At 40.8% G+C, this 17,186-nt stretch overlaps 1 protein-coding gene across 6 annotated transcripts in view; it reads right to left on the bottom strand.

Annotated features, from left to right (window-relative positions):
• The window catches only part of LOC119698372 (sodium channel protein type 5 subunit alpha-like), a 215,350-nt gene that overhangs the window by 135,503 nt on the left and 62,661 nt on the right, over positions 1–17,186 (bottom strand). For all 6 annotated transcript variants that reach the window (XM_038130203.1, XM_038130206.1, XM_038130207.1 and 3 more), the window contains exons 7-8: positions 15,281–15,511; positions 982–1,045 (exon numbers count right to left, since the gene is read on the bottom strand). In XM_038130203.1, the coding sequence (XP_037986131.1) occupies positions 982–1,045; positions 15,281–15,511 (295 nt within the window). The remainder of the gene's footprint in view (positions 1–981; positions 1,046–15,280; positions 15,512–17,186) is intronic.

Genomic DNA, 17,186 nt, shown 5'->3' with positions numbered 1-17,186 from the left:
TCCATTCTTCTACATTTGGTTCTACCAGCTCAGAGCATCTCCCTCCAGAAGCAGATCATCTCACCTCCTCCCCTCTCTTGGCCTAAGACACACACCTCCCTGGTTTAAATGCTCTCACATATTTGGCTCAAAAGTTTCTCTGTCCCACTACTCCAAGGTATTTTCCACCTCTTCCTATGACTCCTGACAGCCTGCAGTTTTGCATGGCTCGTAATTGCTGCTGACCACAGAAGATCCCATCTCCTTCCATTCTGTCTGAGCTCTTCCACTTCCATCAAGATCATGAGAAGCTGTCAAATAAAATCACACGCTCTGACAGTGCACTTGGACCCCGGGGATGGGATGCAGGAGGAACCATGGGCATCTATAGAGGGCAGGGATATGAATAAAATCCTTTCTGCAGAGGATGTTAGTACCCCCCTGGATCTCTTCACTGTCCATACAATGAGAAAATGAAATACATGTAGTCCATAATCAAATCAAGTGCAAATGTAGATCCCAATTCAACCCTGAGTACCTTTCCACTTCCAAAATATGCTATTTTTGGGACATTTGTTGATTCGTTTATCTTCCTTTGCCAAAAGCCAGGAATTCATCATCAGTTTCAATCCCTCCAGGTGTTCTGTTTCATTTCCATTAAAATACTCTCCTCTCAGCCAAAATTTTACTTAGTTTTCACTATTTTTTACTGAGAAATTCAAATGTATTGAGAAAGAACTGTAATAAGGCCCCAAAAGATTTTAAACCTGAGTAAGTGACATATAGAAACTTCTCCTCCCTGCAGTTGAGAAAATTGTATTACTATTCACAATATTGTCATTATTCTCTCTATTATTATGCCTAGACCCAAGGAAGTTGAAATATCTACTTCATGCTGGTGAAAAGTGGACAGAACTAGAGGAAAATGTAGTAATAATAACAATAATAATAATAAAGGCAACAAAACCAGACCAGCATTGAAGATATTTTTAAAGTACTTACCCAGCATCAGTGCTGTTGCCACACAGTAACACATCTTCTGTACCGTTTTTTATGAAATAGTTCACTGCAACAGAAATAGAGAAATGGCTTTTTAATAAACACATTCTGGGAATGATAACATTCAAAAATATCATCCACCAACCAGCATATTCAATTGGGACAGCAACTGAGAGATGAATGGCATGCTTTTGCTTTGTTTTGCTACTTTTAACTTCAATGAATTAAAAAAATAAATACATTTTTTCAAATCTCTGCAAGCACTTGCTGTTTGTGTTCCAAATCTGACCTGTTGAATAAGGTGATAATGGGCTGTGGGCATTGTTTTTGGGAAATTCTATTCGGCCATGTCTCTCTGTTCAAACCAAGAACATTGTTACCAAATTCTGTAAGTGTAATGAAACCAAACCATATGCTAGCCTGTAACTTTTAGTCTCTACACTGATGAGACACATATTAATTGAAGTTTGTGGCAGAAATTACTGACTCATAGGTTAAAAACATAACCAGCTATAACTCTGAATGTAACAATATTAACAAAGCAGCCCACTCTCCCAGTCTGGTGGATTCTGCTCAGCATAGGAAACACACAGTATAAAGCAAAAGTAACAAAAATGCTCCCTGTTGAAGATCAAACAAACAAGGAAGTATTCACAAAGACAAATATTTATCACTGTAGTCATCTGTAATGGCAATGGAGAGAGACAGAAACTTCTCAAGGGAGCCTCAGAAGAGCAAGCTAAATTTAAGTGCTGTGGATCATTCCCAGGTTGACTCTCAATAAGGCTTAAGGAAATTAGCATCTCCAGGCTAATGAGAGACTTTGCATACACGCTTCTTTCCTCTCCCCAGCCAACCAAGTCTAACATGCAGAGTTACAGAACAGGAGGCCAATTTCTTCTCAAAAGGATAAGCAAAATCAGTGTTCTAGAGGGAGCATGAAGAAAAGATGTTCTAAGGAGCATTTCTAAAACCTGGATGGTGGCAGGCAAGAACAGATAAAAGCGTTGCTCCAGAAACATAAAAAATGCAAAACAGAGGTGTGCAGCTCACTGAGGAGAGGTGAATAATCTGGTGTGCTTTGCTGCAGCAGAGAGGACGTGATCCCCTCTTGGCCAAGAGATGATGGTGGCAGCCTTGCCTGGTACGGCTTTGTGAGCAGAGGGGCCTCTGCAGATGCTGCTCACAAGAGGTTCCCCATTCCAGGCTAACCCTGTGTTGTGAAATGTTTTAAAAATCAAGAGTGACAGCTTATCCAGGCGGGCTATGCAGGGAATGCTCAGTGGCTCAAGCACTGAACAGATGTGCTGTGGCTTTCTCAGTAAGCTGTGAGCAGTGGAAAAGCCCTGCTCTGCTGCATGCCAAGAGGGAATTACTGCCCAGGAGCTTGTGGTTACAGGGGCACGTGATGGTGTTCACAAGTTATCAGAGTACAGATCCTGCTCAGACTGGATGCTTTTCCACTTTCTACAGAAACACCTTGTGTGACAGCAGCACTCGGGACTGGGTATGGTTGAGGATTGGTGATCAATCACCACAAAACAGGGAAAGATGCCACATCTGCATCACCTTTCACCCCCCAGTTCTGCTGGGCAAGGATTTGTGTTTTTCTCAGGACAGGTAGCACCTTATTTGGGATGCACAGAGTCAGTGACACAAACAGATCAAGACCACCTTCTCTCTGAACTAGATGGTCTTTAAGGTCATATCCAACACAAACCATTCTATGATTCCAGGTTTGATTGAAATCCTGGAGCACAGTATTGGTTGAAAACCAAACACCTCCTGGTCAGCCAAATCAGAAGATAAAAACAGTTTGAGCACAGGATTAAGGAGGACAAGGATTCTCTGTGTGCAAACAAGAAATCTGAAATCTCGAAACCACAAAATACTGCTGTTGACTTAAGCATTTACATTTCTAAACCCAGCAGCAAGGCAGGTGCCAAAGAGCCCCATGAGATGCAGGCTGAGGAATTGGTGTGTAGGTGCTGCTGGGAGGGCACACGTTCACCATGGGGTCTGTGCAGGGAGTGCCACAGCCGCTGTGACAAACCTCAGGCTGAGGAAGAGGCGAGCTCCCGATTCCCCACTGATAAATGAAAAGGGGGATTAGAGCTTTACACCCAAGGAGACAAATTGCTGTATTATCAAAAATGTGCACAACAATCAATCTTTGCTTCAAAGCCCGCTGGTTTGGGTTTCCATCAAGCCTGCTGGGCAATCAGAGAGCTGCAAGAAGCAAACAGGCATCACTCTTGCTTTAAGGAATGAACACCCTTGGTACCATATTAACCCATGGCCTCAGCTTCCCATCAGTTAACTCTAACCTGGGCAAAGAACTAGGAAATCCTTTTTCATGCAGAGCAGGATTTTCTCTCTGAAAACTGCTCAAACTGAGCAATGTCACATGAAAACAATGATTTTTCATTGCCTTGGAAGACAGCAATTAATTTTTGGTTGGTTTTTTTTTTTTCACTGAAAACTATCAGCTTATGAGTGGGGAAAAAACAGAAAAACAAATATAGAAAACAAACCTGAAAACCTCTATTGTAGGTTCTTCCTTTTAGGATTTTTCTTAATTTTTTAAGTGAAATTAAGCCAAAACCATTATATGTGTGTGTACATAAACTTTACGCAAAATGCCATTCCTTCCAAAGGTAATGCTAATTTCTTTTCTCTAACAGCTTTACTAAAACATTGGTGTCACAGTCATAGGGTACATGTTTCTTTTTAGGAATTTTTCTACAGGAATTTCCAGAGTAAAGTAACTACCTAGTCATATTAAAAAAAATAAAAATGGTCTGAATAACAAGGTCTCCTCCAAGTCCTTGTCCTGCCTCCTACACTCTCAAAGCAAATAACAACGGCCATAATTTTAAAGTCACCATATGCAAGTGGGTAGAAGCACAAATTTTCAATGTCTATTCTTGCAATATCATCCTCACAAAGTCAGTTCCTCATCATTTTGTCTGTTTCTTTCTACACTTTTTCTGATTTCTCAGTATCTTCCAGGTTTCTGCATTGCTCCCTCCCACACCAGGTGGTTCTAGCAGAGTAAACATTCAGAGTGTCTCCACTTGTCAAATTAACAGAGGGAAAAAAAGCAAACTTCCTCAAAAAAAAAAAATTATTCCAATTAAAAATATGCTCCAGCTTGTGCTTTCCACACCTTTATCACACAACTGAGCAGAAAGCCAGTAGGGTACACAGACTGCAGGGTACAAACCTTCCTCATTTCTGTGTAAAGGAAAGGAAAATTTTCTCATTCAGAAAACTGAAAAAGGTTGGAGTCAGCTCAGAAAACACAACTTCTGCCTCCAGTTTCTGCTCCTCCCTTGAAGGCCTTCCTAAAACATTATTTTGACTCATCTTACAACAAATTAATTCCAATTAAAAATAAAACTACCCCAACAACCCTATATATTATCACACTTGCATAAAGAGCAACATTCAAATATCATTAGTCACTGCCCAGAGAAGAGTCCTCTGGCTGACTTTCTGACAAAAACTTCAGAGAGGTGTTTGTTATCTCAGACTATTTATTGCAGCCACACGGGCACTCACTGCTTGGAGACTTTCTCCCAGTGCTGGGGCTGGCACAGAGCACTGCCAACCACCCAACGCCCCCATTCCAAATTTAAAATGCAGCTCAGAAAGCTCCGTCTCCTTACAGCTGTGATATGTGGCACGGAGAGGAAACAGACAACACCCCCTCCTCGCCCTTTCGCCCACTGGCGCAAACGCGCTTTGCCTCCCGGTAATGCGCGATAATTAAAACGAATCCTCGCTGCACTCGCTGTGTGCACGCTGTGTCACACACGGCGAAGCCTCTAATAAATGAAATTGAGTTTGGAGATGAAAAACATGCCTGACAAAAGCCATGGAACAGGCTGTATTAAGGGTGTTATTAGGGGAGAATGCTTGGGGAAAAAATGGAACTGCCGGTTAGTTCTTCCCGGCTAAAAGGGGTTGTAAATAATTGTAATAATCAGTTACTCTCCTGCTGCTCAGCCCCTGACGGGAGATCTGGCTGTCCTTTGCTGTCCCCTGGCATTTGCTGCTGCAGACCCTTCTGCTGAGTTTCAGAGGCTCTTGGGTGCTCTCCTCTCCTTGCTTCCCATCCTCCCTCTTTCCCCGGGAAATCACTTCTAACCCAGCCCTCTGATGCCTCCATACCCTCTAATCACATGGAAGGACATTTCCTAAACTTCAGTTCAAAGAGGAACAGGAGGAGTTACAACCAAGATGACTGGGTGGCTAGAGAGAGCAGAGATCAAGGGGAAAACTTTATGTACAGCATTGCCAACTGCATGACTTCTGTAAGACTCTGCCTGAAATTTCTCTCATCTGCCTCACGATCATTGTGAAAAAGGCAGAAACTGGGACCACTGAAAAAGGATTCTGTATAACATCCTGGTTTGGTGGGAGCTTGCCAGGGTCCCAAAGCCGGAGCAGAGCCTCTGGCCTGCCAAGTTATTATTCAGCAGGTGTGTCTGCCTACTCCATGGAACGCTGCCTTCAGCGAAAGAAGGGGCGATGTGTCCTTTCTCTCGCCTGCATCTCTTTCCAACAATGATCCTGGAGTCTTCCCACCTTGGCTGGACTTTTCTGAGATGACCTTTTGGTGGTCCCCATGGAGGACCCTACATTTACTGTGCAGCCACTGTGATAGATGAACTGAGTTGGGAGAAGCCTTTTCTCCAAGGACTGAGACATGAGACCCCTATATAGAAAAACTCCCTTTCTCCCCAAGGACTGAGACTGAAACCCCTAACACAGGGGGAGGAGTGTGGGGGAGGCAAGCTGAGATGTTTGCCAGCAAGCTGACCACTGAAGACAATGGCTTCAAGTAGAAGACCAAGAAGACAATGGCTCTTGCCTACTGCTGATGGACTTTTTGTACCCTTTTCAATAGATCATTCTTTATTACATTTGATTTGATTTCGAAATGTGTCCCCTTCCCCCAGTCTAAAAGACTATAATAGAGATTAGGGCTGACCAGTATTTTTGAGATCTCCCCGATGTGAATGCGACAGGTGCCATCGACCAGACTTCAAAGGACTTCATCTTCTCTACGTTTGGTAGCTATAACCTCCCTTTCTCTTCTACCCTTTCTTTTCCTTATGCTTTCCCTTTTTTCCCCAATTCTCTCCAATGCATTTTGCTGTGATCATTCAATAAAGTACCTTGGTTTTGATTATTACTGCAAACCCCCTTGCGCTGTCGGTTTTTCGTACCTTGAGATCAATTAATGAACCATCACGAACCCCGTTTGTAAGGATGGATCATGACACTTTGTGGTAAACACAGCCCGGAATTCTGGGCATGAGTTGTCCTGCAGGAGATATGGAGGGGCTGGGAGGAGGTTGTAGAAAATCATACAACTAGGTGGTGAGAGGAAAGTGTTCTCCTGCAGTTTGAGTCTCTCTGGTAGAGAGAGACTAGCTCCTGCTAGTGCTTCTCCCCACTCTCCAGACAAGTCAGAGAAACAATTTTCCTGCCAGGCTCAGCAGTCGCCACAGCACAGAAAATGTCTCCAATTTTGACAGTACAGCTTTTTCCCCCTTTGTGAAAAAGCCACTAAAAATATCAATCAAGTCCTCTTGAGCTAGATGGCTCCCGTGCTCTAGGAAGAGGCTCTGAAAGCCTCAGAGATCCACAGTACCTGGTTTGTGCTGTTCACATGGTCTGAGGGAACAAAAAAGCACATCAGGAGCTTTTGGAGGTGTGCACTAGAGGAGAGCAGAGAATTTAGATGCTCTCAAATCGGCTTGGGGACCTTGCCAAGCCCAGGAGCATCCCCAGGAAGACAAGGTAGGAGACAATGACTAGCAATAAATGCACATGCTGGCTTTTAAACATCTTCAGATAATCTCCTTCTGTGCCTCTGTGCCTCACCAGTCACTCAGACCCCCGCTCTTAGGCTGTAGGGTGCATAGTAACTAAAAGCATATTTAGTACCACTTGTTTAGACATATGCTCCACATGAATAGGCAGCAAAGTGCTGAAGTGTGCTCTCTGGAAGTTTTGTAGAGGTTTTGTGTTTTGTGGAATTTTTTTTCATATGTTTCAGACGAAAGAATTAAAATCAAAAGCTGCTACAAAGGTCAAATGCATTTGTGATTACAGACAGATGATGGAAAAATAGAAAAAATCCCCAACTTCTGCACTTACTGTGATAAAGAAAACAAATAAATTGGATCAAAAATGGCTGGGAGACAAAGAAAAAAGATTAAGATGAAAAGTCATTGTGCGGGATCTCTGTGGGCTAACAGAGGGCTGCACCTGCACTCCTTTGTTACATTTAGAAGTACAAGGGAAAGAGAAGGTGAGCAGAGGGGTAACAGTATCTCCTATACACAGTATTTTCCAGGTAAATAAAGTCTGAAGCATGGACTGAATGAGGAGCACTAGAGACACCTACTCCACTAAAAAAAAAGAGCGGAGAAATGCAAAACGGAATATTAAGCTGTCAGAGAGTGAAGTAAAGCAGAGAAGGAGAAAATCTCACCTATTCATAACCTTGTCAGCCCTTAAATTTCCTGTAAAAGTTCAGATAAGAGAGATGGATTCTTTTTTTGGTAGAGCTTCTTAGTCAACACTTTTATGTAATACAAAGCTGTGATCAGAGGAAAATGTAACATTGAGATACAGGAGGGCAAGGATGGAGCAATATGGACAAGGGGATCAAGTGCAGCCTCAGCCAATTTGCAGATGACACCAAGCTGGGTGGGAATGTTGATCTCCTGGAGGGCAGGAAAGGCTTCTCACTCTCTACAACTGCCTGACAGGAGGGTGCAGCCAGGTCAGGGTCAGTCTTCTCCCAGGGAACAAGTGATGACAGAACTGGGAGAAATGACCTCAGGTTGCACATGAGGAGGTTTGGATTGGATACCATGAAATATTTCCTCATGGGAAGGGTTATCAGGCCAGGCAGGTGGTGGAGTCACCACCCCTGCAGGTGTTTAAAAGATGTGGGGACTTGGACACTTGGGGACAGGGTTTATTGGTGGACTTGGCAGTGCTGGGGTAATGGTTGGTCTTGATCTTAAGAAAGATCACTTTCAGTGCTTTCAGTAGGGTACCTGCCAGACTGCAAAGTATTGAGAAGTAATGAGAATGACTGGGAAAATTTAGGAAGAGCAGCAATTGAAAAAAAATAGGCATCTTTTATCCTAGAAAAAAGGTGGCTATCACAGAAAAAAAAATAGCATGTATTCTGGAAAAAGAGAACAGGGAGCTTTGTGTGCTCCTGGTGACAAGAACATGATAACAATGTTTTTTGCCTTAAGAAAATGGAAGGGGGAAAAGAAAAGAAAAATTTTCAAACCTAAAGATAAAGGAAATATTTTTCACTATATTTCCCATTTGAACTGCTGAAGTTGCTGCTGCAGGCTGCCCCTGTGGACAAAACATTCAAAGAAAGATTTGTTGCCTGTGTAGATAAGGATATCCTGAGTTACAACAGTTATTGTTAATAGAAAATGAGAAAAATATCTATACTTTGAGCTCTACTAATCATTTGCTGGAGCAAATGGGACTGTTCAGTGGCACAGAGAAATGCTGCTCTAGGTATGCCAAGGCCAGATGGAGCCTGGGAATTCCCATATTTTATCTCTACCACACTTGGTGGAGTTCAACACTGACGGAAATTATCAGGAGAAAATATATCTTTACTTATTCCTTAAAACAAGTGCAGTAAGAGCAAGCAGCGATGCAAGGTGTTCTCTGCTCATGGGGCACCTGGCCTGTGTGCTCAGAGGTAAAAGCAGGAGATGGTCTTGCCCTTGCAATGCACTTTATTGCTGAACCTGGAGCATGGAGCAGTTCATGGACAGACCTTAAAGGGCACATAGAAAGTCCTTTTAAATACACATCACTGTTCAAGCCAGGTGGTGTTTTAACTCTGCAGTTTATGAACAATTTGAAGGTGCAGGAAAACTGAAAATGTTTCGTCTGAATTTCCCATGGCAGATCTCTCCTCAAGTAGATCTCCCCTTTCTATTAGCAGTGATGAGAACAAAAGGTGCAACTGAGGTAGAAATCCTCCTATTTCACAAAATGTTTCTAACATTTACAGTATAAGAACATCATCTTTCACCACAAGGCTGAAAAAAAAATCTTACTGGATGGTCAGGAAAACACTGTATTGGATTCAGCATTATCAATTCTTATGTTTTTCTGATCCTTGCACTTCTGATGGGGTTTTCTTATTCTATTTAGCTTTAAAAATTAAAGTGCACAGGTACAATACCCATGTTAATAATACATCAGAGCATTAAGTTTTGAGCATTGATGAAGCTATTTATCAAAAGACCCACAGTACTTGAACAAAGCCACAATATTTACAGTTAGAGTAATGTCAATGGATTCCATTCTGACAAGCACCATCTGAAAGCCCAGAGAGGTTCCTTGTTTTAATCACTGGTTCATTCACAATCATACATAAAAAAACACCTATTCCAGTCCCAACTTGATTTATTGCTTCTCTCTTTCCTCCCACCTCCATAATTATTCATCAAACACTTGCTGTCTTCTATTACCACATCAGACAACGCCTCAAACACTTCAGCTCTCCCCAAACTGGCCACATTTATTATCTGACTTGGACAAAATTCTTTCCTCTACAGTTCCCATACAGATCCAGAGTATCTGTTCCTAGGGCTCCATTTCAGTGGTTCTGGAAACAAAAATTATTTCATCAGGGCAGAGATAACAGCCAGGCACAGAGCTTAGAAAATATACTCACAGCCTCATCTACATACAGATGTACATTTCTATATATTCACATATCTATGCCTCAGCATCTGTTCCACACAAGCCTTTGATCCCTTTGCAAGTGCCCAAGAAGACCATGATTTGGATGGGTATACCCAAAACTTCACATACTCTATACATCTTCCTAAATATAGAACTTGAAGCAACCTTAAGTCTTCCAAGTCTAACTGGAGGTGATAAAAAAATTATATTAATCTTGATAAGGGCTTTTTCTTTTAAAAAGTTGTTTCATTTTTTCCCCCTGATCACTGTTAACTACGCAATTTGACTCCAGAAGAGGAAAATCACTGCCATGAAATGAATGCCAGAGACTACTCCAGAAGAAAAAAATAACAACCCTGAAATACCTGTTTTAAGCTATAAAAATAGTAGCTGATTCCTCCCACTAAAAGGCTCATAAAGCTTGAACATTCATTTATTTTACTTGTTAATTTTTTTAATGTCAATTGCTTGGACGAGACTAACGGAAATTACAGGGTTGCTCTTTTTTACCTTAATAGATTCTGATTTTGAGAGGGAAACATATATAGAACAATTTGAAAACAAGACTCTTTCAGAGTGTCTTAAACAAGGTATTTAGTCTAAAGAAAAAGAAAATGCATGGGTTTCAGACTATTATTCCATAAGTGATTTTATATAATTTAATTATAGTTTTAAGGTTCTTCTCTAAAGCTTTTTTTCTTATGCTTTCAGCCCTTACATTAAACCCTGCTCAACAAAAGGAGTCAGATTTCTACTTACTGACTAGTCAATAATCCATTTTCATAATGGAATACATAAATGACATTAAAGATGCTAAAATCACCAGCTACATGAACCAACTACACCCAGTCCACTGGTACATCTCCAAGCCAGTGACACATCTGACATCCTATAGCTTTTAATCTGGTCTAACTGGCACGTTCATGAAGTTTCACTTCATCAAATACGTCTTTAATTTAAACACCACAACCCAAGACAGGCTTTCCAGTTATTTGGAGCTGCTTTCCTCGAAATCTTTACAAGTATTGAAATTTGGCTTATAGTTTTTTAGTCAGCTGGTATTTCTAAACGATTAACAACTCTCCTAATGATAACTAACAGCACAATGACTTTGATATTGATGTATTGATCTCATTATTTTCATAATGCTGTGGATGTAAACTATCATTATTTTCAACCTTTTTTTTCCCCTTTATTTCATTTCTTATGTACAATCACTGCTGCAGCTAAAACTCCAGTCTTCCAGGTTTGTTATTATTAATATCTAAAAATAATCCTCCTTGGGCTTATTGATCGCAATCTCTTACCAAATCTAGAACTGCAGGTAGGAAAATAATTACTTATCAGTAGTCACCATTTTCCCAGATGAATGATTGTAATTTTACCACTGGCACTTGACATGAAGAATTTTTTAGCCTGATTTTATCTGATGCTCAGCTGTCTCTCATCCCCCAATCCATTCATTCAAAGAGTAGTCGCACAGAGGGAACTGGGAGACCTGATGAGCTACTTCTCCCTTAATCTTCATTTTTCCCCTCTCTAGGTTTGCAGTGGTAAGCATTACTCATTGCAGACAAAGCCAGAATGGAGTAATTTTTCTGATAAGCCTTCCCCTTAGAAGTTCCTGTTTAAATTTTGAGCCATTTAAATGGATAGAAAGAATATAAAAGTTCTCTTTTCATCCCAAAGAGAGGTGCTCAGCAAAAGGCAGATTTTCGACCTGAATCTCCACTATGAGTTGAGGAAAGACTAAAAATTTGTCTCATCTTACCACAACTGCTGTGCCCAGAAATCAAGCTGAGACACCAGAAGCACCCACAGCAACTTAGCAGAAGTTTCTTCCACAGTTAAGCTTTTAATGACAATACCTGGACACTCCCCTTCTTGATAGTCTAATCAGGAATATTTTCTCACACTTTTATATTCTAGGACTTTGTATTCTAGTGTTTAGTGAACCTAAATAGGAGCCAGTTCGAATTTTCCCACCAGATCTTCGTGCTTATAATTTTGCCTCTTCCCAAGTTACTGGCACTTCCTCCAGCTGCAGAAGCCACTGAAATGATGGCAAGAACAAGCAAAATGTTGTGTGGACAGGCAGGAACTCCTTATGGGATTTAGTGTAGGATCATTTCATGGCAGACGGAGGGGAAAACCCAATGATTCTCAAAAACATTAGCAACCTTGCAACGCAGGATTGACAAGATTTATGGAAAAAAAGATTTTCCTTGAACGCACTGGTAGAACAGGAAAGTACCCATGGGTCTTGAGGATGGAGTTAAGGGAAGGAGTTCCAGTCTAGGGTTGTGGTGGTTGTTTCCTCAGGGATAAACCAAAAATCAAGAGCTACCACATAACTGTGGTTAAGCCAGTGATGACACAAAGTTTATAAACCGATGTTTTTCCCCATATATAAAACCAAAATGAGAGGATCGAGAAGACAGATGAGAAAAAAAATTCCTGCCTGGAGGTTTAAAGCAGATAAGGAAAGATTACAGAACTTCGTCCAGATATGAAGTAAGTTTTGAATAAAAAAGCAGAGCTGGAGCTATCCCAGGCCATCCCAGAGACACAACCAAAATGTCCCCTGTAGCAAGTGCCCACAGCACACAGTTATCTCAAACTAAAAAGGGCTTTGAAAGACTCAAACCCAAGTTCTTATCTTCCTTCACACCTCAAGACTAAATTTCTCAACTATTTCCTCTGCAGCACCAAACAATTCTTCCCTCAATTACCCTTTTAAGGGGTTTTACTGATTTCTGTTTTTTCATTCATGCAAAAAATGGTTATAAGGCACAGGAGGAGGCTGATGCCATTTCAGAGGTTCCCTACTGCACTTTAAAATATTAAAAAGTTCTTAAAGAATACAAAGCAAATTTTTGCTCTTCAAGAAGACCAGAACTGTCATATCAGCCCATTTTGGTGTCCTGATGAACAGAATTAAGAATTTCTCCAATTTAATTTTCAGTGGTTTGCACTCCTTTATTTCTTTACATCCCTCTTTTTCTATAAAGTATTATTATGGATCTCTGACAGTACTTCAGGTTTGTTTTCTGGGTTTTTTAGGTTAGTATCCTTGCTCCAAACGAAATGACTCAGCCACATTGGTTTTGAAATCTCCAAAGAGCTCTTGTAATTTTCTGTGCTCCCTTTGAGTGAACTCTACTATCTCAACATGTTGGCCAATTTTCTTCTCCAGTTCTTCTTCAGAACAAACACTGACATGATTCTGTTTCTTAATATATTCCTCTTTTTATCTAATTTGGTCTGCCTACACTTTAATCTAACTGTATGTATTGCTTAATTCCCTGCAGTACTTGAAATTCGGACTGTTATTAAATTGTGGTCAGTGCCTCTCCTTTAAACGGTCACTTCATTTCACCAGAATACTTATGCAAAATGAAATACAAAGCACAATCCCATCCAGTCACAAAATGAGCCAGTCCTTCCATTTCTGAATCACTTTAGTGCAATAGGGGACGTTAAATGAAAATCCTACTTAATATTGTTCTCTCTTGCCTAATAGTTAAGCCTTCTTCTTGAGCATTTTGAGGAAGGCTTCATTGTTCTTATGCAGAGGTCACTACTTTTTTCTTCTAAATCTGCTATTTTTCTAGGTCTTCAGGGGGCCTGCTGCACTGCCTAAACTCTTTGACAATTTTAATAATTTCTGTCTAGCCAAAGTAAGTGACAACTGTTTGTCATAATGGACCATGTCTTTATTTTCAGATATTATGAAAATACTAATTAATATTATTAGTATTACTTCCTTGTAATACAACATGGTCAAAATTTAATTCACTTTAATCCATTATCTCACAAGTTGGTTATCTTTGTAATAGGCAAATCTCCTCTAGTGATAGCAAGTATATTTTCAGGACCCTATTAACCATTGCTGGATTTCCTACACAGACTTCCAGGAGTGTCTGCCCTCCTCCCCATATCAGGACTACATAAATAAACTTGCTCATGGTATGCTGGAGCAGCTGTACAATTCCCCACATTCAAAGCAATGCTGCAGCTGGCCCTGACATTATCTGTATTTTAACAGACTGTCCTGTATCACATTTACCCTATTTCCATTTCCAGAGAGCCAGACTATCTTTACGGCTCCATTTCTTCCTTTCACCTTTCTTGCAGGGCTTTGTGCTTCCAGCCATCACTGTTTTTATCCCTCAATGCCTCTTAGAGAGAGGGAAAGCAGCTCCTCACACAGGTCTCAGTTATCTGTGGGTAGAGGAGCCCTGAAGTGCCTTAATCCAGCACAGGTGCACAAATATCTTTACTAGCTCCTCGCTGGAAGCAGGGATGGGATAACACTTCAGCAGGTTCCACACCATCCAGCAGAATTCCAAGAGCTCTTTCCCCTTTCAGCTGATAAGAGGCTCTGAGACAGGGGCATGGAGAGGACGCATAAGCTGATGGTCAGGGCCAGTTCCAAAAACAACCCTCACTCAGCCAGAGCTTTGTGACCTGTCCTTCCTTAATGCTGAATCCACCACATCATGCCCTAAAAACACGCATGGTAAGCTTTCTATTCCTTGAAGGAAATCTTCTTAACACCACTGCTTCCAGGGTTCTCTGACCACAGGGAGAAGAATTGAGCAGGAATGCCAGAAGTCACCAGTGGGGAATGGAGGGACTGCCCTTGGACAAATCCCCGGCTCAACAGAGCCCTGGGTCAAGCCAGGCAACTCCCACGAGTCAGATTTGGGGTTTTTATAGTGCAGGTGGCTGGAGATGTAGGAGCAGAGCAGAGTCAGAGCAGAGCTACTCCATGGCAGCATGACACTGCCTCTCAACCAAAACTCCAGTTAATGGGTTGATTGTGGTGTTCATTTTTCTCCTTAAAATAAATAAAATACAAAAGATCATGAGTTTGTACAGGATGGTCCAACTCAAATAATGAGTTAGGCCCAAACAGCAAAAGATTTCCTAAAAAAAAATTCCCTTGGGATTTTTCAGATTAATAAAGATTGAATTGCTTTGCTTTACCTTTTGAATTTTTTAAGGCCACTAACTCAAATGTTGAAGTTTTTCTAGAAAACACAAGAGCTATAAATTGCCTTCAGAGAAACAACATGCAAACCAGACCCACACACACAGAGCTGAAATTTTCATGTGATTGCTCAATTCCAGAAAACAGAGCTTTAAAAGTATATAAGATCCCTTAAAACTGTGAAAATCATCAGTGAGGCAGCTAGGACTTCATAGGAAAGCAGCAGAAGTATTTTCAGCATGAACTGTGAAGGCGCCATAGAGATCCAGAGAAAGGTACCTAGGTCTTTCAAAACCCCATTGACATCATGATGAGCCAGTAGTCCCATTTTGCTGATTCAGGTACAGATCTTCATCAGTATAATTTAATTTTTAAAAAAACACCAAAAAAACCACCAAAATCCATCATCAAAAAAACTCCACCAAACAAACAAAAAAACACAACCAAACAAAAAAAAACCCCACCCCAGGAACAAACAAACAAACAAAAATACTCCAAACCTCAAATGACCAGAAACTGGATTACAGGGCATAAAGAGGAGCTTACCTGGATCACTAAGAAATTCCTCTGAGTTGTTCCACGTCCTACCATCCAAGTACAAGGAGCCATTGGTGAAGTTGAACATGGTGTAATCCCTGACACATTTGTGTCTCAGGTTGCCCATGAAGAGCTGGAGGCCTATGAGGGCAAAGACACTCAAGCAGAAAACGGTCAGGATCATCACGTCTGCAAGTTTCTTAACAGACTGGATAAGTGCCCCTACAATGGTCTTCAGCCCTAGGGAGATAAAAGCCAAGAGTTTATAGACTGAGAGACTGAAATGTGCCTGCAGACAGCTGCTTTTCATGATGAAAATCTCCATGGAAAGGGAAATCTGGAGGGCTTTGAGTACGTGTTTGCAACTGGATGTCAGAAAGCAGAGACAAGTGATCACTATGAATGTCTCGTTTGGCGGGCTTTTGGACAAAAGTCCTGGAATTGCACAAACACTGATTTAAAAATGGAGGGGAAGAACTGGATGGAGGGACAGTGAGATATGAAACTATCCATGGATAAAGAAAGCACGGAATGTTTTATATTTTCATGGAGCTGCAGTAAAGGTGGTAAAGCCTAAATCCCATTGAATTTTGAGAACGTGAATTGCTTTTAAATCTCTCCGGTGATTCTGATAACTTTATCCCTCACATAAACAGATGAAGAGGTATGGAAATGCTGTTTATTCCCTGATTATTTTACATATTTTAGTGCCAAATCCAACATGATGTTCTCATATGAATAATTCCTCTGCCTTCAATTCATTTGCTTAAGACAACAAGAATTTGGGATTAGGAAAAAAGCAAAATACAGGCAATCAAATAAATGCAGTGGAAATTATTTGAGTAAAACGACCTGAGGCTCCAACACTACCTGGGCAAAGTTAATAGTTTTATAGTATGCTGCCAAAGTAGATAAATAATCCCATTGCATAACACCAAAGGTTTGGGTCACACAAATTAGTTTCTCTTTTATTATTTCACCCTATAACACTAGCTTCTGCTTATTCTTCCATAAATATTCAGATTTTAAAAAAATTATACAGTTTTCTAAAGTGATAGTTCTTGCTTTTGAAGTGTTCCTGGAGATCAGCACTGTTTGAGCTGACTGAATATTACATGACTACAACAGAAAACCCCATTCCTTTTTTAAAAATGACCCTTCTGTTCTAAACTAGTGTGCTGCAGCTGGACATTAATATCAGCTGCACATTGGTGGCAATTTTTTCATTTCTTTCCTATTTATATTTAATTAATAGTAGTAAGTACTAATGAGTGCTTCTGATAATCTGTGTCACTAGTATGGCAGCAATGAGAAAAATTGATTTAAATAGAAAAAAAAGAAAATGCAAAGAGGAAACAGGAGGATTTCTCCTGGGCAATATTCAGAAGCACATTGATTTGCTCACTGAATACGAACACACACATTAAATCTCAGTTCCTTGGAATTCCACCCCAAGAGTTTGGCAGTCTCAAAGGCTGAGCTAGTGCTGCATAATTGCAAATAATGTGAAAATGTACTTCAGGACTCATAGGAAAGCAAAATTAGCTTTTGGCTTTGCTTAAAAATCTCTGGTTAGAGTGAGGGGAAACCAGGGTTTCTCAGATGAGGATGAGCTGCTGGAATGAACAGGTGCAGCGATCCCTAAAATACTCCACTCTTGCATAGGATATTGCTAATCTGTGAATGATATTAACATCTGCAAAATGGCCCATTTAACTGAAAGGCACTGATCCATCAGGTGGGGGGAGCTATCCCCACTAAATTCTTTGTTTGCCTCTCCAAAATTAGTTTTGGTAAAGAGGGCAAGGTTAGACAGGCTCCTGCTCTGTTAAAAAATAAAAGTACAAATTGTTGCAGGACAAACATTGGGCAAAACCTGGATTTTCATGCTACCTCTCCTCCTCACCAGAAAGGG

The sequence above is a fragment of the Motacilla alba genome, chromosome 2, assembly GCF_015832195.1.
Source record: "Motacilla alba alba isolate MOTALB_02 chromosome 2, Motacilla_alba_V1.0_pri, whole genome shotgun sequence".
Taxonomy (NCBI): Eukaryota; Metazoa; Chordata; class Aves; order Passeriformes; family Motacillidae; genus Motacilla; species Motacilla alba.
Note: the sequence above shows the minus strand (reverse complement) of the source record. Positions and strands in the feature narration are given on the sequence as shown.